Below are 24,710 nucleotides of genomic sequence, written 5' to 3'. Positions count from 1 at the left end.
AAACATGTTTTAGGATGATGGAACACAGCATTATTGGTGGTAGTGACCAAGAGATACTGGGAATCAGGTATAGCAGTTGGGATCTGGAAGATGGAATTGGTAGAGAGAATGCAAGTTTGTATGGCCAAGCACAGGGGTTTATCTGCGTCTGAGTTTCAGAATCAAGAATTGTAAGCAGAAGAGATGAGATTTGCACCTGAAAGTTGTGTGATCAGGTTCACATGTCAGAAACAGGTTTGTAAATCCTTGCAAGACACATGAGCACAGGCAAAGACCTAAAACAGGACATTAGCTGGGCAGGAAGAATAAGTCTTCCTGGGCAAGGGAACAGATCCAAGTCTTAGAAGAGCCAGGTAGAGGAAGGGGGTAGGCACTCAGCAAAGGCCTCACAGGGAAAGAATAGTGGACCTTCCAGACTTAGCGAGACTGGGCAATGGACTCTGAACACTCATTGCAGGACTAAAAGGCATCAAGGCATCTGAATAGGACAAGGCCAGGTGCTCCTGCAATGACCACTTTTGAGAAAGGTGCTCTCTGTGGGCTTTCCGTTCAGGGTTAGAGCTAACATTAGAGCATGGGATGAGGCTGAGACCAAGGGGCAAAACAGAAAAAAAAAATTTAGACAGGAAATGAATAAAAGCTCCTGCTCCTTCTCTCATGACAGGAGGTACTAAGGGACCTAGGGAATATGTCATTTAAGTCAATATTGGTTAAAGTTTAATCAAATGTTATGAATATGATAAATCCCAAAATGATGGATAAAAAAGGTTAATGAATACAAAACATAAAGGCCATAAAAATAAAGTTTAAATATTCAAAGCTTTGCCTCTTTTTCCAAAAGTATAATACTGATGTCAAACCTGGGTTTTTAGCCTTTAATAACTTCTGAGCTGTGTAACCTTGGACAAATTTTTAAATTCCTGTAAGAATCAGTTTGCAAGTGATGGCAATACTACCTAACAACATTCTCATGCTTATAAATGGGAAAAAAGCATATAAAGCACTGAGCACAGTATCTGGCTCCCTAAAACCTTTCAACAAATGTTCAGTCATTCTTATTTTATCTGAGTAGTTCTTCTTACCTATAAGATAATAATAATCTCAACTAAAATGTTTTTAATTCAACATATGGTGAATAGAAATTATTAAAAACACAATTCCGTGGAATGCTCTGGGCTTTTATCATTGCCCTTGAAACTAAATAATGGGCCTGTCTTTCTAGAATTCACCGTTAATATTGGTGTAGAATACTAATTTTTCTTCTTATCTTAATGGTAAAATAAGAACAATTATAAAAGCTGAACATTAATATAAGAGAACAGTTTCCTCTATTATGTAATGACTAGGTAAGTTCTATCTTTAAAGTATACTTTAATCTGCCATTTCTATTAAAATATTATTTCACTGAGAAATAATAAAACTTTTTCAACTTGCAGATTGTAAATGAGATAATCAGTTCTCTTTTATCAGCAATGGTCAGATTCATATTTATGAGACATAGTCACATGCTTTAAATGAGTAGTATTATATTCACACTGCCTTATGAAGTATTTTTGTACATATTTTCTTGTAGATACTTGTTGGTAGCTTGGCATTTCCCTTTCAGGAAGCCATAGCAAATTTAAGAAAAAAATAATCTCTCTATATATAGGAGTGAAGTTCTCAGAAACAAACCCTAACAGCGTAGGTAGGAGATATTTCAGCCTTCAAGTACTATCAGTATCAACTTATTGAGGGAAGTTTTTAAAATAATAAATTTTTTTAAAGGCATATTAGATTTTTTTTTGCTCTGAAACCACCATGCTGTAGCAAACCATAAAATGGCCTGCGGTTATCTACTAGTAATTAATATATAGCTGAGAAATAGAAAAAATATCTTGAAGTTCTCTTAAATAAAATAGAAAAACAATCAAGAAGTTAGTAAAATTACTTTACTAGGCTTTTTCAGAAGGAAGATTCTAAAGTCATTCAAAAAAATTAAAATAATCGCAGACTAGGAAAACAGACCAGCAATTGAAGAATGTTAAAGAAATCCCTTAAATTCCCTCCTTGTAGATAGATATCGTCAAAAATGCCATTTTTTTAAAGGAAAAGTATTAATAGAAAGTTCTAAACAGCAGAAAATGTATCTTTCAAGATTATAAAATGAATTATCTGTTAAAAAGCTAAGAAATGAAGCAGTCTTTTCTTTGGCTTTAATGAATCACAGCATGACACATAATCTCTTCTGGCACCTCCGGAGCATATTAGTGTTATGTTATGTTAATAATCATCCTGAAAATTAGGGATAACTAATGTGAAAAGGAAAAGAATACAATGAAAATGTGTAACTACACCTACATTTATAAGGGTCTGATTAGCACTAAATGCAATTAAAACATTGAATTCTCTTTCAACATGTCATTTACTGGAACAGCACCACCAGGATAAAATATAAACAATTGTTTCCTGCCTTGTTTCTGTTCTGCTTTGTTCCAAAAGAGAGATGTGGAGATAAAGCTGCTTGTCTTAATCTAATTCCTACTGGACTCTGATAGTATCTGTGCAGAAGGAGGAAAAATGAGAAATATTAAATTTCAATTTTTAATGAACTCTTCCATTCAGTATAGGTTTCTTTTCTCTCTGAAGCAAGGAGCCTGGAAATAATCTTCAGCCTCCCACATACTTCTCCTGTACAATCAGCTATTGAAAATCCTACATGGTTCCCAGAGTCAAAGATTACAGGCTCTGCTCATCAAGTGTGATATGGGGGCATTTACTGAGTCTTCTGCAGTTCAGGAATGGCATCTACAGAATAGCTTTTGTTCTTTTTACCTGCCAGAGTTAAGAAAATTAAATGATGATGTATAAATGAAGTAGGAAGCCCATGCAGGACGCTAGGTAGTTTATTTCTTTTTTTTCCCACATCTTTCCTGAATATAATCTATTTATTGCTCTTTTTCATTGTTGACATTCAATCTGCATTTAATCATTCCAATCATTGTCAGTGCTAGTTCTTCACTGCTGAAGAACTATTTAAATTAGGGCAGGTTGGCCAAAGGTAATTGGATTAAAGAAAGTTGGCCAATGCTATTTTTTGACCAAAACAAAACAAAACAAAACAAACATTAACATTTTTATTAAACATAAGTGTTACTGGTAACTATCATTTCAGCTTTGGTACTGTAGTACATATCTGTATTCTGTGGGGTGATTTTACAACAGTTTATAGACTTTATGTATCCTTTAAAAATGCTTCTATTTTTAAAAATAATTTTAATTATTAAAATTTTTTATCCTATTCTTATTGTGTGTTGTTTGAAATAGAAATATGCCCTCTTTTGTTGGACATAGAATTCTCAATGCCTGATTAATGGCTGAAAATAGTAGGTTATAAAGATCCTAGTTACAGAAAATGTGTGTGTGTGTATGTGTGTAAAATACATATGTATTTTATAGTATATACATTATAAGGATAAAAACAGATATATGTATATAAAGATTAGTAATGACTAAAAATGGATATAATTATAGAGTTTTTAGTATTTCTTTGTTAATTTACATTTGCTGGTATTTCTCGAATAAGCAGGAAGTACTAAAATACTTTATACAATTAGATGCATTATAAAAGACTATGGCCATTTAAGTTGTTAAAACTTTTCATCTTTACAAGTACTAACAATGAGTACTAATAATTGGAAACGATTTAGGAATTTTTAAAAAGGAAAACAGAGGGAAAAAACATGTTAATAATCTTGCAAAAATAAATTCATAAATTATTACAATCACATCCATGGCCTTCAAAATACAGAAACAAAAACATTTCTAAAAACTAGCAATTACGAATACTAATATTTTACCATATTTTCTCCAGATGGAATTGTAATGTTGGTCAGTCTGCTGTATAGCATATTGTTTTGGGGCCAATTCTTTTTAGAATTTTATCCAGTAAGATACTTTGCAGAAATGTTAGTTTAGTGTTTTATCTATTTCTTCTTAGCAAACATATTAGATATACATTTAGACACATAAGATGCATCATGTTATAAATAGCAAAAAGTATGTATATATGCTTATGTGGTGTGTGAGGGAGACAGAGTTTTAAACACCACCAATTTAAATTATCAACATTGTGGAGAACAATTTTTTTGTTGTTGAATGTGTTTATATTAAAATATTGCAACTTATGGTCAGTGTCACTTTAATAATACTAAAGGAAGCTTTTCTTTTGGCAATCATTTATTGTATCATAGCATGTTATAGTCAATATATTTTTTAAAGTTCTCAATTTATCTTCCATAAATTGAATTCTGTTTCTCCTTGACATACTCTTCCTACAAAGCAATGATAAAGGTTTCTCTTTTTGTAGTAAAGCTTTTTGTTTGTGCTTGTTAATTTCTTATTAGGTAGGAAATAAAACATCAGAGAGAATGCATCAATGGTTCAGTATTTGGATTTAGTTTTCAAATTTACATTTTCTGGTATTATTCTAATAAGCAAGAAAGCCTACTATCTGATTTCATTGATCCTCTATTAAACTTACTAATTATAGGGTAAGTAGGCATCTTATACCTTATAGTCTAAACCTTTTGCAATAATGAAAAATGTCATTATTTATCTTTTAACATTATCTTTGCTTTAAAACTGTAAAAAAGTATGTGAATGTTTAAATGAAAAGATACTCAAATTTTTTTATATGGAGCAAAGTGGTCCAAATTCATTAACAAAGGAAGGACATACTGTGTTGGATAATCTAATGATGAGAACAAGGTAACTTTAAAAAAGGTTCAAGGGAATTTTTAAAAAACAAGTTTGTATTCTACTTTAAATGTTAACTTTCATTTTTGAAATAGACTTAGCTAGTCAGTCTGGAAACCAGATGACAAGAAATATATAAGATGAGAATAATAACTTTAAAAGAATGTAAGATTAAACATGGTTCATAAATCTTGTGTTCTTAAAATATTAAATCAGTTTATCTCCAAGTTAAATAACCTGTACAGTTAAACTTATCAAAATAAAGTTGTCTTTTCTATTATAAGTTTGGGTCCATGGGTTAAATCCACGGTGTTTTAATTTTAAAATACATGTTACTTATAAAGTGTGCAGTCTTCATTATATGTACTATACGTAATAGCTATTTGATTTGCCTTCTTAAATGTTTTAGTAGTTCTTGATAAAACATTAAAAAATGACAAGTTTAATCTCTGATAAGTATCATATCACAGTAATATAACAACAGAAATCTCTTACTCAGATACTTTTGCTCTGCTAGCCATACAAAATGTAGCATTTATTAAAAAGATGCCAATAAATATACATTCTCAGTGGCAGATTGATGCAGACACTGGCCACTGAGGATTGTGAAATACAAAAAGGATTTCGAAAATAGTCCTGCTCCCAATGAATTGATTTGATAGTCAAGTACAAGAGGTAGAAAGTGATGTATCTTTAATGTAAAATAGATGAAAAGAAACAGAAGAGATTAGCTGGACAGATACAACATATTTATAGAGAAGATGACAACAGTAGAGTGACAACAATAAGTACTCTGAATTGTTTATTTTGTGCCAGGTACTGCATTTTATACCTCAGTGAATATTCACAGCCACACCATTCAGCACGTCCTATTTTCCTCATTTTACAGATGAAGCACTAAGTCCTAGAGTGTTATTTCCCCAAGTGCATAGAGCTAATAAGTGGTAGAAGCAAGCACATCTGTTATGTCTAAATACTGATCTCTGATATTCTTGTACTGACATTTAAGCCAGCCATTATTTGACTACTCACTGCACATATTATTGTATTTTAAAAAAATAGGTGAAATGGTGAAGGGAATAAAGCAATACAAAATTCCAATGAACAAATTTTATGGGTAATAGAGATGCATAAGATTACAACATGCCAAGGTAAACATTATAGTAAAAAATATATAAAATATACTACTAGAAACATGCAGATGAAAGCAATCCTCCCTAGGGCAGGTAGGACAATCTTCAGAAAAACGGCCATTTAATCTGAGGTGTGACTGCTTTACTCAACATTATATATATTTAATGTGTCTGTGAGTGTATGTTTGTGTGTGCACATGCACCATAGTATAGCCAAGAGTGGACATCATTCAATCTAACAGACAAGAGACATTTTAAGGCAGAAAAAACTGTGTGTACAAAGGATTAGAATCATAAAACAACATAGATTATAAAAAAAAAACCCTCAAGAAATAACAAGTGTTGGTAAGGATGTGGAGAAAAGGGAACTCTCATACACTGCTAGTCAGACAGTAAATTGGTGCAGCCACCGTGGAAAACTGTATAGAGGTTTCACAAAAAACTAAAAATAAGAATACCATACAACCCAGTAATTCCATTTCTGGGAATTTACCCCAAAAAAAGCAAATCCCAATTCAAAAACATATATTCACCCCTATGCTTATTACAGCATTATTTGCAATAGCCAAGATATGGAAGCAACCTAAGTGTATATCAATAGACAAATGGATAAAGAATTGGTACACATACACAAAAGAATAGTACTCAGCTATAAAAAAGAATGAACTCTTGCCATTTGCAACAACATGGATGGACCTAGAGGATATTATGCTAAGTAAAATAATCCTGGCAGAGAAAGACAAAAGTCAGGTGATTTCATGTATATATGAAATATAAAAAAGCAAAACAAATGAACAACCAAACAAACAAAGCAGAAATAGACTCTTGACCCAGAGAACAGACTGGTGGTTGCCAAAGGGAAAAGGGGTGAGAGGATGTGTGAAATGGGTGAAGGGGATAAGGAGGTACAAAATTCAAATTATGAAATAAATTAATCATGGGGATGAAAGTACAGCATAGGGAATATAGTCAATAATTCATACAGTAACATCTTTATATGATGATAGATATAACTATACATCATGGCAAGCACTTAGTAATGTATATGATTGTAGAATTACTGTGTTGTACACCTAAAACCGACATCATATTGTATGTCAACAGAAAAAGAACTACACAGAAAAATATCAATTCTGAAAAAAGAATGTAGATTGTTCAGAAAAACTAGGTAATATGGCTTTGGAAAAATATAGGTAAATATAAGATAAGAGGTTGGAATGGCAAGCTGGGATCGGAATGAGAATATTTCATGGACTTAACATTCATCTTCTGAGAGGGGAAGCTATCAGTCGTTGTGAAGCTATTGCTGGAGTTAAAAATAAGACGTGAGGGACTGAAATTGAGCAGCATCAGCTTGATAGATAATCACTGAACGGAGAAATATAGCAGAGATAAGACCCAGAAGGCTGGCTGATGGACTGGAAGTTGGGAGGCAGGGGGTGAGATAAAATTGTTGAAGAGAATACTGAAATGTTTAGCTCAGTTCAACTCACAGGTGCTGATGCCCTTACCAGGTAAAGAGAATACAGAAAGAGGAACAAGTATGGTGACCAGAGTGGGGATGAGAGGGTGGGAGCCAAGAGGAAACTAAACTTGGAGTGACTGAATGTAATGTAACTAAGGAAGAACCAGAGGGACAGAAATAATAAGAAAGTTATTTAATTTGAGAAAATACAGCATAGGGAATAGAGTCAATAATTCATGAATGCTGAAGGATTTAGCATTTTTAACTACAGAATTATTGCAAAAGTACAAATATCTTAAACATTTTAATAATAAATAAGCTTTCAGTAAAATCCATAACATTTTATGATCCAAAATCAACATGAAAACCTAGTTTTCTCTCAAATAGAGGGCTCAAATTGTACATGTGTTTTCCTGTGTTACTATGTCTACCGAATAGAGCACAAATTTCTTTCTTTTCCACATGAATGAAAAGTTAGAACAAATGATTTCAGAGTTCGTTTCAAAGCATCATTAAGGAATATATGATCAGTCACTTTATTAGCAATAAAAATGAACATAACAAAATCATTATTTCTGAGGTAATATTTATTTTCCAAGATACTTCACAAATAAAATAAAACAAATACTTCATTTATTACATAAAAGCAAGTCTTAGTTATTTTGAACTTTCATGCCTCTGTCTTACAGAATATTTCAGTGTTTTCTTTTAAATATTTTACTTTAAAAAATAGTAAAAACATTTTGCTATTCACTTTATTTAATTTTTCAAATAGATATTATTATATTATATCCAGCACCATTCTTTAAATTAAGAGTTAATTTTGGCAAATTGTAAATAATAAAATAATAATAAAACTCCTGAGAAGGTCTAACTAAAACTGTGTTGCTTGTCTCTACATACAATTATTAAATTTGTTGTATCTACACAAGTTGTATTTTACTTATTAAAATATCTTGGAGTTATATTAGACTTTTACATTGTCTACAAATAGTAAATAGTCATATTGAAAAAGGAATTTTTAATATTGGACTGTGGTCCCTTTTTTGAGATTCTTATGAAAAGATCAAACATTAAGCCTTCTTATTTAAAGTGTTTCTTTCCTTTTTTGTTTTTTTAGAAGTCTTGAAAAGCCTTATAAATAGATCAATCCACCTGACATTCACTGGACATATGTATTGTCTTTAAAGGTTTTAAAATGAAGGTTTCTTTGTAGTGCCTAAAAATACAAGAACCAAGTTAAAGTATTTTCAGAAGCCAAAACGGTGTGCTTTTTACCCCTTGCAAATACGGCTTGACATATTGACATTAGTAGGTGGAAATGTAAGGTCTGAGTATTTTTACCCCAAGATTCTAGAATATTTTTGTTCTATTTCAGGGAAAGTGAGTCTTTAGTGCTGTTCTGTGTTAAAATGGGGTCCAATTGAGAAGTCTAAAAAAAGTTAGCATTATTGGACTTTAATGGGCTTTGAGTGTTCTTAGGACATCACTAATTATTCCACTAATATTTCTGCATCCATACAATTCATTTAGGCAACAATTATTTAGGCTGTTAGAAAATTAATAGTCTCACCTATTCCTCTGTACAACAGAGGCAATTATTTGGTGATTTTCTCTTTATGTTGGGTGCCTGTGTGCATTAAAATTTCCAGTTGAGGTCTTAGAAATGCATAAGTGGCTCCCTGTGTCTTTGCTTTCATTTAAAAATATAATTATAGCAGTATAATTATAATATTTGTTTCTGATTTTAATACTTTTAGAACAATCCTAGACATAACTTTATTTCGCTAAGAGAAGCCCACAAATGTCAGTGAATCAAACTTTCCAGGGTCATTTCTTCCAGATAATAATGCCTATGTCAGGAACCCAGTATATGTGTATATTTTATTATAAAGAAGCTGATAGAATAAGTAAAGTGACACTGATTCTTTAGTAAATTTGATTCATTCACAGTTTTCATAATGTGTCAGTTTCAATTTTTAGGCATTAGTTTTACCAAACTTGTTAGATGTCCTCTTATTACTATCTAAAAAATGATGGAATGGATTTATGAGTTTTTAATTTTTTTCCTTTAATAGAATATCTCTGAATTTTCCCTAATTTTTAGAGAAATAATGCAGGTTATGTTTATAATAACTTATTTATTAAAAAACTAACACGTAGCTGTCTTGCTTTATTTATGCTTCAGTTCACTAATGAGATTTTAGGCAAATTGTTTCCTTTCAGACTGGTTCTTCTGAGCCACACAACTTATCAGGCCTAACTTCTAATATTGTGATAACTTTAAAATAAGTTTTTCCTGAACTTCCCCACAAAATGCCAGAAAGATAAAATTCCACCTGAAAATAAATGAGTTCTAAATATAAATATAAGTCAATTTTGACTTATGTTTCCAATCACTTTCTTTCTTTTTTAGATTATATTTTATGTATTAAAATAGTGTGTATCCTGTCCAGTGTGATTAACCTTGTCTGTTAAGTGGAAGACTTAATTAAACTTAATACTTCATTTTTTAAATTTCTTTCTAAATCTTAAATCTTCTATCTGAAATCACATTCTTTTCACTTAAAGCACACAATTTAGAACTTTCCAGTGGCATTGTTTCATGCCAAACTCTTTCTTAATTGTGTGGAAAATTGTTCATGTCACTGTTGTTTTTGAAAGACATTTTCATCAGCTCTAGAATTCTAAGTGCACAGTTATTTTCTCTCTGCACTGTGAAGCTATCATTTCCCAGCATCTGTCATTCCATGTTGCTGTCATGGACAATCATTCTAGTCCTAAGACCTTCTAAGACTGCACTTTTGAACTGGAGTTTGGATGTGGGATGTTGTTTAGTATGTACATGATGTGTGGACTACTTGGTATTTGCTCTATAATGTTTTGGGCTTCTTAAATCTGTTGGTAGCTGTCTTTTATCATTCTCTGTGTTTCATTCTCTCTTTTTCTTCTTTCAGAAACTCTAATTACATATTTGCTAAACTTTCTTATTCTAAATTCTGTGTCTCAAACCTGCTTATAGACTTTTCATCTTTGTCACTCTCTGTAGAATTCTGAATCATTTCTTTTGCCCTGTCATTCAGTTCACCAATTCTCTCATCAGTTATGCTAATCTGCTAACAACGTCATCTCTGTGTTTTTAATTTCAATGATGAATTTTTTCATTTCCATAAGATACTTTTTATTTATGTTCAGCTATTGTCATTCTTTATTAAGCATGTATTTTGAGATCTCTATAATTTACTGAAGCATATTGCTTTATACTCTGTCTAGTTCAAATATCTAAAGCTTATGTGGGTATGACTTTGTTTTTTTACCTCAACAGACTTTTTTTGTAACATTTTATTTCATTTTCATTTTGAAAATTATTTTACTCTAGCTTTCTTTCTTGGAACTTATTTGTTAGAATTATTTGAGGCATAGGCTAGAAGTAGCTCTATTTTGAAAAAGTAGTTGCTTCTGAGAAGAGACAAGGCCATTACTAGCCAAAGGTCACTTTTCTCAAATTCTTAATTGTGGTTTTTTGGTTCATTCAGCTACAGCTCAGGACCACAAGATTGACAAATTCAGAATATTATGGTTTCTCCTGGAGTTGAGCAAATTGGCAGTAAGGGCTCATGTAATGAGCCAGTAATGTTGGGTGGATTGGTTTCCAAGGAAGTTTTTATTCCTGCTGCACTCAACATCAGGGCTTAAGCCATACAGTTTTCTTTGAAGTTTTGGTGGTGGTGGTGGCAGTGATATTAGAATGGAGAGAAGAATTTCTCATTTACTCTTAATGTGACAATTTAATATTCTAGGGAAGCAGTCTCATTAGACTCATTTCCATGAGTGGGCCTTGGATCTTGCCTCCTATTCTTTGAGACACTCAATACCTCATAAATTAATTTTAAGCTTACCTCCAACAGTCAAAAATCCTCTTAAGTGAAACCATTAGTACTAAAACCTTTGTATTCTTGTCTTCATTTAGTTTTGAACTGCTTACGTACCATTTTCTTCCTAAGTCCCTGATTTATCTAGGAAGAATTCTTAAGATCTTTTATTCAGCACTTACTATTATTTGCACTCAGATTTTAGTCCTGGTAGTAAGTATGACATATTGAATGCTGTGGTTGTAGTATAGGTTTTAGAGACCTACCTAACTATGCTATCAACTATCTTTGTGATTATAAGCAAGTTACTAATCTCCCTTTGCCTTCATTTATTCACCTATAAAATGATAATAAAACTTACTCAACAGAAAGAATGTTGTAAGATATCTATGCCAAGTATTTACTAGTACCTGGAAAATTTTAAGTGTCAATAAATGTTCGCTTATGACAGCAGCAATAACATACAAATAATGTAAATGGACTTTGTGGTTTAAAGTGCACCTGACTGGTTGCTGATCTGGGACTGACCCAGCCTCAGTTACTGACTTTAACAGCTTCAATGGTATGATGGGGGTAGAGTTCTAGCTGCAGTTAAGGAATGATTGTAAAGTAAGAAATTGGAAACAGTGATGATAGAAAAATCTATAGGAACATAACTGTGATAAAAAGGTATGGAAATAGAGGGGATTTCAGAAGTGGGTATAGAGTACATGAAAGGTGTCATTTTGTTTCAATGAGACATAGATGACTTACAGTCTGTAGAGGTAAAGGTTAAAAGAACAGAGATAAATGGAGCTGATGAAACGTTAAATGCAGAAGATATGGGAGGAATTTAGATCAAAGCATGAGTACTTTCAATGGGAGAGAAGAGTTAATGTTCCTCTGAAATTTGGAGGAAGACAATAAAGGTGCAGATATAGGTACTTATTCAGTTGATGATGAGAAGTTTAGAGATTTCACACTTGATAGTCTCAATTTTTATGTGAATTTCCACTTCCTCATTTCTGGAGGAGACTGAAAAAATACATTATTTGAAGAAAAGTGTGAACTTTTGGAGATAGAAAATTCACCTACACAGCAAAGGTTTTACAAATAAACCATAGACACAGTTGAACTCACAGACCATGGACTCCTAGTAACACTAGTCTGCCTGATAATTCACTTTCTTCCATTACTCTTTATTCACCCTGAAGTAGGCTGCTGGTCAAACTGATTTAAGAGGAGAAAGTTCCAGGAGTTGTGGAAGGACAAAAAAATGATAACCATGTGACCACTGTGACATCTGTAATGGAAAAGGAAGGGACATAAGCCTGAAGTAATGAGAGCTGAGAGGGTGTTTGTGGAGAGGGGGCTTATAGAACTGAAAATTCAATGATCTCAAAGAACAGGTCTTAACTGAATGAGAAAGTGGTGGGAGATTATGCTCAGAAATATGCAAATTAAAGGTTATGCTTCCAGAGCTACAGTGTGTCCTTAGGAGGAATGTCCCCATAAGCCAAAAGACTAAAGTGTGGTTCTGGAATTGAATTGATGCTGTGAGGCGGTTCAAAGATGGATGAGAATTATTCATGCCTAAGATCCTGAAGAAGGATTTTGTTGAATATATCATCTACATGAACACTGAAATTCATGGAGGAGCAGAAAGTTGAAGTTAGAAGAGATAGACTAGATACCTACAGCATCATTTATGTTCAGCAACAAGGAAAGACAGAGTATGTACTATGTATAGATGCATGCATATCAGTTGAGTAAGAGGTTTTGCAAAGTTGATTCAAAAGTGACCTGGAATCAATAAGGTTAGCAGGAAAAGAAAAAAAGATTTTGAGAGCAAAGTGCATGCATCCTAAGCTGTGGAAGAAAAAAATGATTAATACATTATTTTAAGGGAGTTGCAATCTTATGATAATATGTCTGAAGTTAAAGAGTTTAAGTTGATTTTGTGCTTAAATTTGCATATTCATTGGCAAATGTTGTGTAATAAAAAGTATCAAAAATTTTTGAGCATTATAAAAATTTAAATAATTATAATAGTTACACTGTACTAAGATATATATATGTGTGTGTTTATATATGTATATATGTATACATATATATATATCTTCAAATAACGTTTGTTGATTAATGTTCTTCTCACTTAATGAATAAGGAAACATGAAACTGAGGGATTAATTTTTTTCAAAATCAGACCTGATTTTTGAGTCCACCTCTATCTAAAACACAAAACAAAATAGAAGCAAGAAAAGTAAATTTAAAATTATTAAAAGTAAGAAGCAAATAGATGCATATACACTCTTTGAAATGCTCACTTTTCACACCTAGAACCAAATTTAAATTCTTCTATTAGTTTAGTCATCAGTATATTTGGTGTGACTTGGTATATATTTAAACATGTCATATTCTTGTCATTTATTTGATAAAAAGAAGATTTGGTTGTTAATTGGATATCATTTTAATGTACATACCCAATATTAATCGGTCACATCTTATATATAGGTTTTAGTCTTAAACCACGTGTCTATTGAAAATTCAATAGGCTCAAAATTGATATTCGTTGTTTAACTTACTAGTATTCAACTATATACAGTAGGCAGAGATGGGGGAAGTTTGAAAGAATACTAATGACCTTGACACCATCCCTGAGGAATGTTTTCTGAAATGAGATTTTTACAATTCCGAAGAGTATCAAGCCCATTCAAAGAAATAGAAATTTAATGGAGTCCTTACTGATCACATACTATGACTACAGTTTTATATTTTTGAGAAATAAGATATAGTAAACATGCTTTTTAAAGCCCTGTGTCTTATTTTTGACAATTTGCTCCAAATGTACTATGAAAAATCATAACAGAAAATAGGTATGTATGAGTTATGACTACCAATTCCATACCCAATCTTTTTCATTAAATCATTGTTTATTTCAGGAAAGATATATTAAAAAAGCACCTTAACCTGTTAAAATAGAATATGATTACTTTGTAGTTATCTTAATTTAAAAAATTTTAGGACTAATACAAAGTGAAATTACTTGTTTGTTGAAGTTGGAAGTTAGTCAGTAAGAACTGGGCAAAGAAACATTATGTACCAAGCAATCATGTTGATTTCATTGTAATCTCATTTATAAATGTAATTCCATTGTTACAGGGTTTATTTTAAAATTTAAAGGTTTAGAATATCACAGCACAAAACTGAGTAAAAGTTAGACAGAAAACAGAGCATATATTATGATCCCAATAATACAAAGTTTAAAAATAGGTATAACTAATCAATGGTGTTAGAATTCAACATAGTGGCCTGGGGAGCTGAGTATGACTGAAAGGGCATGAAGGACATTATGGGATATTGGTAACATTTTATTATTTTTTTTGGTGCAGACACTGGCCAAATGGATGTGTATATTTTGCAAAGTTGTATTGAACTTATGATTTGTACATTTTTGTGCATATTTGTAGGCCTCAATAAGTTTGTATTAACAGTAAAAAGTTTATTTCAGGAGAAATGCCTATGTTAATCATAAGTGAAAGGATAATATTCAACCAAACCTTTGACTAATTTGGCTTTAGTCCCAGATTTGCTCATAGTACAAAAGAAATGTCTTTGATTCATTGGTTAAACTCTGATTTTAATTTTAGCTGGGAATGTGCTTTTTATTTCTTATGCTATACTTTATTAAATGAATAAAAATCTTAAGTTCAAAGCTTAAGAAGAAACACTTTGATAACTATTTTTTCTTTGTTCTTTTTTTCCTTTCTGTGATAATGTGACCTAATGTTGAAATTTAATTACTATTCTTCTAATACCAAAACTAATTTCTGCCATTATGTAAACATGCAGACCATCTAAAAGAGATGAGCTTGTCCTATTCTAAAGCTGAGAACTTCACCTTATTAGAAAATTCAAGAAATATTTTATCCTTAAGTAAAATATCTGGGTTTTTATTTTAAATTACCTTATCTAACAGGTGGATAGAGTTACTCTGAGATGTTTTAAATGGTGAAGTACATATACAGAATCTGAAGCTAGAGAGTCAAGATCATGTTAAACCTTAATACACAATTATTATCATTACTTATATCCCAACTTTACAACTTATTATGTAGCCTTTGGCTATTTACATTTAATTAAAATTCAATTTTAGTTCCTTAGTCACATCAGCCTCACTTCAAAGTTCAATAGTCATGTGTGGCTCATGTATACCGTATTGGAAAGAGCACATTTTAAGCATTTCCATCATCACAAGCTCTATTGAACAGCACTAATTTACATAATTAAAATAATATTCCTCCAAGTGTTTAATTTTATTACATAAGATTATTTTTTATAGAATTTTTCACATTGTAATGGCAAATCGTAAATTCTTGATACATGATATTTAATAATAATATCTTTGGTAAAAGTAAGAATAACCAGATAAGGATAATAATAATTATTATTATTAAAATATAAAACTTACCTAGTGTCATGAATAAGGTGTATATAGCTTTCTATAAATTCACTGACTCACCTTATTTATTGTTTCTCTTCCAAATATTTCACTATGAAATAATTCTCAAATTTGCATTCTGAAGAATGTCTCTAAGTAACAGCCATGAAGCTGATATAGGCTAATATGTCATGCTCACTGCTTTATTTTTTTTTAAAAGAAAACATATTCTAAGCAAATATTTACATTTTTTAATTCTAAATTTTAAGAAACCCAACATTTAGATCATAAGTACCTACAAACAGGAACAAATCTGGCTTATCAGGGCACAGGATAATGAGAACAGAAGCTGCATTAGTATTCTAACCCTCCCTAACTATGATATGGTACAACTAATTACAATATGTTCATATATTTTTAGATTAATGGAGTAAAAGCTCTGAACTTTATCTTATTTTCATTTGAGTTATTTTAATGCATTATTTTATTTCTTCCCCTTTAGAAAATAGGTCAGATAGAAAACACAAACAAATACTATGTCTATTACGAAAGACAATAGTTAGGTAAATCAATCCTGTCCTTAAACTAGTTCGAACAGCCCAGAGTTGAACCTATCAGACATGCCAATCAAAACACTTGATTCATTGACTAGACTCTGTTAATGTCTCTGCCCTTTTATTCATAGTTCATAGTTATTATCAGTCTAATAACAACAATTTAACCTGTAGACACAAATGTCTGTAAATCTACATACACAATAATCAAAAAAATAGACTCTTAGGAGGGCTTTATTGTGTTTACACACAAGAAAAATCAGTCTTGCAAATAGAAATAAGCCCTTTAATAAAGGTTATTATTTTCCCTCTTATTATTAACCTGTATTTTTTCCCTCCCAGGCTACTGATGAAGATACTGGCAATTATAGTGCCATGGCATACAGACTCATAATACCACCAATTAAAGAGGGAAAAGAAGGATTTGTGGTGGAAACATATACAGGGCTTATCAAAACTGCTATGCTCTTCCATAATATGAGGAGGTCCTACTTCAAGTTTCAAGTCATCGCAACTGATGATTATGGGAAGGGACTAAGTGGCAAAGCAGACGTACTTGTAAGTAGATAAATTTTACATTATTTATTTATTATTTTAAATATATTTTTTATTCAAAATTTTAAAATGCTTTACAGAATCATGCTGCAGAAATTAAAATGTATGAAATTTTTATCATTGTTCAAATCACTGTTAGGACTTATGTAATTAAGAAAACAAAAGGATATGCTTTGGAATAAATTTATGTTCCAGTAGATGTGATTTCCTTGTTTTAGCAAAATCCTCATTGATAATCCTTGATTAAGTTATATGTGGCTTCAGTCTATAATATCACTTTTCTATTAAGACTTCTACTTGGGTTGTACACAAGGTCAATGGTAGCTTATTCCCAAGGATAGTTTGATATCAGCTTTTATTCAAAATATTCAACAACAATGTATCTATCCTGTGGAATCTCTAGCAACTTGAAAGTGTGGATTATTTGGGCTTTTCCCCAATGAATCTAATAAGACATAAATAAAATTATTATTGTAAAAACTTGTCATATAAAGACAGAATCAAGTATAATTTTTCTTTTGCTGTTTACATCATATTAGATCTTCATTTTCACCATTCTTCTCATTTAGTTCTCTGGACTAGTTTAACCTTCTGTATGTGTAGATATCAATGATCAAATGTTTTTCTTAGATTGTGGTGAAGACCAATCACTGTGACTGTGGTGGGTGTGATGGCCAGAACATTCCCATCATAACAGTAAAGATATAATAGAATAAAAAAAGCCCAATCTAAGCCAAAGACCTTTATCATAGAATATATTAAGGTTAACATAGACTTTTGATCAAATTAAGATCTATAAACCTTCTGAAATATAATGTGGTCATTTCTCTTCCTGTTATTTAAGATATGCACATTGTGGTGCTTTAAGGCTAAACAATAATGGCACTACACTCAGTGTAATTAAAATAATATAAAAACACAAGATGTAACTCGATTATATGTGTAATATATATAAGCAATGTAAAGTTTAAGTGTTTCTTACTTGAACTCTATAAACTATTGTGTAGAAATTAAAAAGCATACCTTTAAAATTATCCAAAATATATTGAGAAACATTCAATTTGAAGTAATCATAATGGGATATATGTATAAATCATAGTATATACATAAGGAAACCTTTCTAGCAAAATGATATTTATGATAAGATCTAAAATCCTTTCAGTCAAGAATAGGGACATATGAAGAGAAATAAGACTTTTATACAAAGGGACCAACAAGTGACAGAACCAAGAAGGAAGTGACATGATGACAGGCCTGAATGACACAGATATTTACACCACCTGGAAGAATGAAGCAAAAATGAATGAGAGGCAGGACTAGAGTTGGAAGTAGGTGGTTCATGTAAAAGCTTTCAGCCATATTAATAATATTGAAACTTTTTCCTCAGGGTAATAGGAAATCACTGAAAAAAATTTTTAGTAAACATGAATGAGGATAGATTTTTAATTTAGATAAAACCTTCTTGCTTAGTGCAAATATGATTATCCCCTGAAGATATTATTTCCACTGCTGCCTTCTCAAGCAGTGGCTTTGTTTGCATTCTTCTCTGATTTTGTTTGCCACTGTCTTCATATTATCCACTGGCAGAGAAGGTTCTTCGAGGCACAACATTGCTGCTTCTAGATCTTTCTTCCCTTCCTCCAAATCCCACCTGTATTTTCACCTCTTTCTATCTCCAGTAACTCCCCTGTCCTAAGTGTTGGCAATGTCATTACATGCATATGTGATTCTTCCAATATGCTGAAATCCAAGTTCCTTGAATGCATTTACTTCAATGGTTTTACCCTTCACCCTGTTGCAACCATTTAAGGTCAGTGTTATTTTTGCCGTATCTATTACTACCACCCCTCTAAGTCTTGCATTTCAATCCTCCCACTCTTTGAACATAATACTGAAAGCATCCAGCTGTCCCCAGCACTCTTTTATCTCCCCCAGGACCTTCAATTCATTTAGCTTACTCTATTTTCATTCTGTCCCTACAAATCCTGTTTTCTCTTTCCTGCTTACACACTCTCTAGTGCATCAGCAACTATCATAAACACTCAACCACATACAAATTCATCTTGTTTGTCCTCCCTCCCTATAGCATACTTGACAAAACCACAACCCTAATTCCAACTTTCTCCTTTCTTGAGACCAATACCCAGTGTGATTAGCCTTACTTCAAGTCAATAATGACAGCCCCCAACTGTGCTTCCTGTCCTATCCTCACACTTCTCCTCACCTAGACAGCTCCACTTTTACAATCCTCCATCTCCTCATCCTCACTGTTGCCTAATTAATTGACATCTTATTTCACTGACAGATAAAATTAAAGTATTTTGAAGAATACTTCTACAACTCCGACCAGTAAATCCATCTACCCACCAGAATTTATACCAATATGCTTTGCCTTGTTCTTGTTCATTTAGATGACTTCACTATACGTTTATCTGGAGCCATTACTTTGATCCGTGCAACAGATACAATTCCCATTCACCAGCTTGAGGACATTGTTCCAGCAGCCCTCCCATTTCTTTTATATACTATCAGTATTAATCTCCCCCCCTTATTTGATTATTTCCATAACCCAGCTTTTCTTTTTCCTTTCTGTCTTCAAAAAATAATTTAAAAACCCTCTTGACCTACATCTTCAGTTACTAATCCATTTCTATGTTCCTCTTTCCAGAAAAATTCATCATTAAAATGGACTCTAATTTCTCACTATCTAATATTTCTTAAACGTTCTCTAATCATAGGTCCACTCCCAACACTTATCCAAAACTGCTTATGTCAACATCATCAATGACTTCCATGTTACTAAGTGCACTGGTAATTTGTTGTCTTCTTATTTGAACAATCAGCAATATTTAACTGATTATTGCCATTACTAAGATTTCAGGTCACCATTCTCTCTTGTTTATCTCTAATCTCACTGCTCTTTCCTTCTCACTCTCCTTTGCTGGTTCATTTTCTTCTCTTAAACTTTTAGTATTGATGTGTCTCAGGGCTCAGCTATTAATTCTCTTTTCTGTCTGCCCTCACTGACTCTGTAATTTAATTCAGTCCCATAACTTTCAAATATCATCTATTCACTAAAATGTCAAATTTATATCTTCACCCCACAGCTCATTCCTGAACAGCAAATATATATCTATGTGTGCATGCAACAATTACACTTGCATATCTAATAAAGACATTTATTTAATGTTTCCTAAACTGAACTCCTCTTCATCATCATGTCTTTGCCATCTATAGTCTCCCCAATCTTCCCAATTTCACTTGATGATGAAATCATCTTAGAGATCCTAGGCTAAAAGTATCTTGATTTCTTTCTTTTCCAAGCCACACATTCAACCTCTCATTTAAATACTTCTGTGTATATAAATATATATATATATACACATATATATATGTTTGTTATAATATGTGCTATATATATGTTATCTATTCATTAAGTACTGTTGTGTGTATATATATATATGTACATTATAATGTATGCTATATATATACACACATACGCACATATATACATGTGTGTTATCTGCACATTTTTAACTACTGTTGCAACATGGTTGAAACCATCATCATATTTTACCTGTATCATTGCACAAACTCATTAACTTACCCCCATGCTTTCACTCCTGCCCTACTAAAGTCTGGTTTTAAAAGAGCAGCCAAAGTAATCCCATAAAATGTAATTCAGATCTTGTTATTTCTCTGCTCAAAACCTCCTGATATCACCCCAATTGTTTCAGAGAACTTCTTATATCATTACAGAGGATTATGAGGTACTGGGTAATCTGGCCTCCAATGGCCTCATTTTCTACTCTTTTTCTCTCTAACTCATTCAAACTCAATAATGTTAGCCAGTAGGCTGTTCCTCAAACAACCAGACATGCCCTCACCTTAGAGCCTTCAGTCTCTGCCTAGAATGCTTTTTCCCTAAATATGCTCAGGAATTGTTCCCTCATCTCTTCCATATATTTACAAGGATGTATTTTACAATGAAGTCTACCCTAGCCATCCCTATTTAATATTGCAACCAAATGCCATCACTTCATACTTCATTATTGTTTTGTTTTTTCAATGAGCTTATGATATTCTTGTTCATTTTTCCCCACAGAAATTCCATCAGTTTTTCTGTTTTTAATTAATTTATTTTATTCCCTGATGTTATCACAAGCACCTAGAATTGTATAGTGAGTACTCAATGTCTGTTCATTCAATTAATGAATGGCCCCTCCCCTACATTGTTCTTAAAGTGTGGCCCATGCAACCTTAAGGGTCTTCCCTGATCATATCAGGTCTCCATAAGTCAAAACTCTCTTCGTTAGAATACCGAGATATTGTTTGCCTTTTTACTATGTAACATTTGCACTGCTGTTGCCATTGTATCTTTCATAGCCATGCATAAACAAAAAAAAAAAGCCTATTTCAGCCAAGAATGCCCTTACTTAAGCAATAAAAAATTAATTTTAGCAAATCTCCACTCTTGACCAATATTTTTTGTAATGAAGCAAGAAGTACACATGAAGCACTTTTGCTGTTCTTAGAAGTGTCACAGGTGTCTCAAGAAAAACTAGTATGTAGGTTCAATTAGCTGATTTTTCCAAGGAATAGCTTTTTATTTGAAATAATAACTTGGGGAAAAAATATGGTTATTCAGACTTGAATATTTGATGTAGATTTACACAAAAACAAATGAAGTGAGGCTGTCAATGCCAGGAAAACAACTGACAGTATTTGATGCTAATGATAACATTCACACTGTCAAGCACAGATTAGAATATTGGAAAGCTTGTATTCACCACTGTGAACTTGACAGCTTCCCATTGCTTAATGACTTCTGATGAGATCAGTGGTCATATTAAAGAATGTGATTTTTTTTCTTTATATTGTGAAATGACACGTGTCAACATTTTTAAATCCACATTATTTAGTGAACCAGTGTTTTCCAAATGACCAATGCAACATGTTAAAAAACCATTCATGGGTAAAAGATTCACTCAAAATGCAAGAAAGATTAATGTCTTTTAATGTAACTAAATATGGTTTTACATTTCACATAAACTAACAACCTTGAAGAAACTATCACGTGGGTTTTGGTGTATCAAAGAAGAGTACATACAAAATTATCTTTTAAAAAGCTATTAAAATATCTCTTCCTTTTCAAGGAAAGTGAGATTGCATCCTCTGATGGCAAGGATCTCTAGAGTTTGCTGCCCAATATGTTAGCTATTTGTTGTATGTGGCAACTGAGAACTTGAAATGTGGCTAGGTTGTAATGAGATGGACTACAAGTGTAAAATACACACTGGATTTCAACGACTTGGTATGAAAAAAATGTAAAATATTTCCTTTACAAGTTGTTATTGATTACTTGTTGAAATGATAATATATGAAATATATTGAGTTAAATGTACTATTGAATTAATTTCACTATCTTTTATCTTTTCATTGTGGATACCAAAGAACACATATCTGGCATGTATTTGTGGATCACATTATATATCTATTATAGGACCTTGTCTAAACTATATGGAAACAAATGAAAAAAAGATAAGAGATTTATGAAGAAAAATTAAAAGAACTTGGAAATAATTATGTAAATTGACAACTTCTGTTTTGGAATTTGTACTTCACAAATGCTACTTCTTTTTCTTTTTGACCATACCTGCTAATCTTAATCCTTACAAAGATTGATCCCAACAATAATAGAAATATTTTTCAAAAGCTTTCATTAATAATCAATGCATAAAGAGTTAAAAAGTAATTTTATGTACAGAATTTTTAATGTTTGGTATAATAAACTGATGTGTACTTCTGGAAATTTTTACATAGAGGCTACACCAGAGAAGTAGCATAAATATAATCTAGTAATCTTAAATAGCTAAATATCTTTCTAAGAGATGACAGAAGAAACTAAAGATTCAGGGATGTAGGAGTTCTTTTAAAGATCAAAATTCAAGCTATGATAGCGTATTCTCTTCATTCACATAGTAAAAAATGTGCATGTTCTGAGTAAATCGTGTATTAGCACTTTAAGGAGATTTAAAATTTTTAAAATAACTGTAGGGTAAGTCTGAGACACTACTTTTGGAGTTAGATGCAGTCTGACTTTTGTTATTTTATCAGAATATACATACATTATTTTTTTATCTTGTGAATATAAAAGTATGTTTTCAAAATGTAATACAGATCACAAAATATTTCTTGATAAATTGTAAGCTTAGTATGTGTATATTCCAGAGGACCTTAAATCTTAATTCACTTTTTTGGGTCAGTCAGAATTGAACTCCAAAGCTCATAAACAAATAAAAAATTCCCTTTGAATATGTACTTTATCCTTCTGAATAAAGAAAAAGTATGGACTGTCCTTAAAAGGTAAATGGTAGAGTTATTTGTGTTTTCAAGGCCAAATTTTGCTTCTAAATAGAGTCCCTAGCAGATGAAGTGATTGCATTCTAAAAGTTTACTTACAAATGAGCTTCATATTTATGCGAAAGGAACTTCTATCATTTCCCTGCATCCATATATAATTAACATGCTAGTTTTTCATTGCCCTACAGTAGAAAAGAACCTAGCAGCCATGTGAAATAGATCCCTGGGTGTTTGTCGTAGTAGGCCGACTATGTAACAAAAAACTCCAAAATTACAGCGACTTTACCTAACAAATGGTGTTTTTCTCTCATCTGACACAGCAGTGAGCACGTATGTGAGGGGATGGTGTTCTTGGCAGGCTCCTGCAAGTAGGGATTTCAGGACTCAAACTCTTTCCATCTTGTTCTTTGCCCTTTGCTGTGGTTTGTTTATTCAGAAAGAGATTGGGAAAGAAAGGGAATATTCACACATGGGAAAGATGTAAGAATATTCCTTCCTTCCTTTCTACTAACTTCACACTGGTCAGAACTCCTGTGTTTCCACCAAACTACAAAAGAGAGTGAGAAATCTATTATTGCTGTGTTCCCAGTAGCAGGATGGAAACATTAGGTGAACTGCCAGCCTGTCCTTGCTGCAGACTGTACTTCTGATTACCAATTACCCATTTCATTATTTTCCCCACATAGAGAAGAAAATCTCACCAAACTCAAAGTCCTGGATCTCAGCTGTGCTGTGACATGCTGTCCTCTTCATTGGGTTCAGAGGGAACTCTTGGTGGTCCAGTGATGTGACAAATACAGTCACCAATTATAGACGCTGGAGAAGAAACAGGATATCCAATAGAAATTTCCATTTGAAGAGGGCAAGAATGGTAGATACATGGCAATCACTAATCCAAGCAAATTTTGAAAATTCTACGCATATATAACCTAGTTCCCCAGTTGTAGGGGTGGGGGATTTCTGTAATGAAATCCTGTTTGACTGTAGGGTAGGAAGGCTTTTGTTTGGTTTTCCTCTGTGGCTGCTGAATCTATACCATACTAGGTAGTTTTTTGCCCACTTTCATCTTTGTTTACATCTAATGTAAGACTGGGCAAGTGCGTTTTCTTTCTGGTATATATTCCTGGTACCTGCTTTTATTTTGGGATCTGTATCAGTAAGAGCTTTGCAGGGAATTCATGCAAATGCAGATTGGGTAATTCAAGGAGTGTTTAATGGAGAGTTTATTTATGAAGGTGTGTGCCGGATGGATGTAGGGAAGTGAGAGATAGTGCGGGACCTTGGGGAGCATGATAGCAGAGGCCCATTAGAGCCTGCAGACCTGAAGAGGTGAGAAACTCATGTTTACCAGGACCAGATGACAGAGAGCTGTGAGAAGAGAAAAACCCAACAGAATAGGCAAGCATGGAGATCTTGTATTGAAGGAAGAAGCAATGAGGACTTACCTCTACTCCTCGCCCCTTCACTAGTCTCCTGTTGATGTTCTCTGCTGCTCACCCTGTCTGCAATTCATGTCATCACTCTGAGCCTCCCAAACAGATAATAGAATTAGGAATTGCTTCACCCCAATCCCCTGGAATGGGTTCTTTGCCCTGAGGCCATGATTCCAGC

General features: G+C 32.6%; 1 protein-coding gene across 2 annotated transcripts in view; it reads left to right on the top strand.

Moving 5' to 3' along the window:
* Nucleotides 1-24,710, top strand: part of PCDH15 (protocadherin related 15) — a 761,207-nt gene that overhangs the window by 685,563 nt on the left and 50,934 nt on the right. For both annotated transcript variants that reach the window (XM_057505880.1, XM_057505879.1), the window contains one exon: nt 16,524-16,739. In XM_057505880.1, coding sequence (XP_057361863.1) covers nt 16,524-16,739 — 216 coding nt within the window. The remainder of the gene's footprint in view (nt 1-16,523; nt 16,740-24,710) is intronic.

The sequence above is a fragment of the Manis pentadactyla genome, chromosome 8 (assembly GCF_030020395.1).
Source record: "Manis pentadactyla isolate mManPen7 chromosome 8, mManPen7.hap1, whole genome shotgun sequence".
In the NCBI taxonomy this organism is placed as follows: Eukaryota; Metazoa; Chordata; class Mammalia; order Pholidota; family Manidae; genus Manis; species Manis pentadactyla.
Note: the sequence above shows the minus strand (reverse complement) of the source record. Positions and strands in the feature narration are given on the sequence as shown.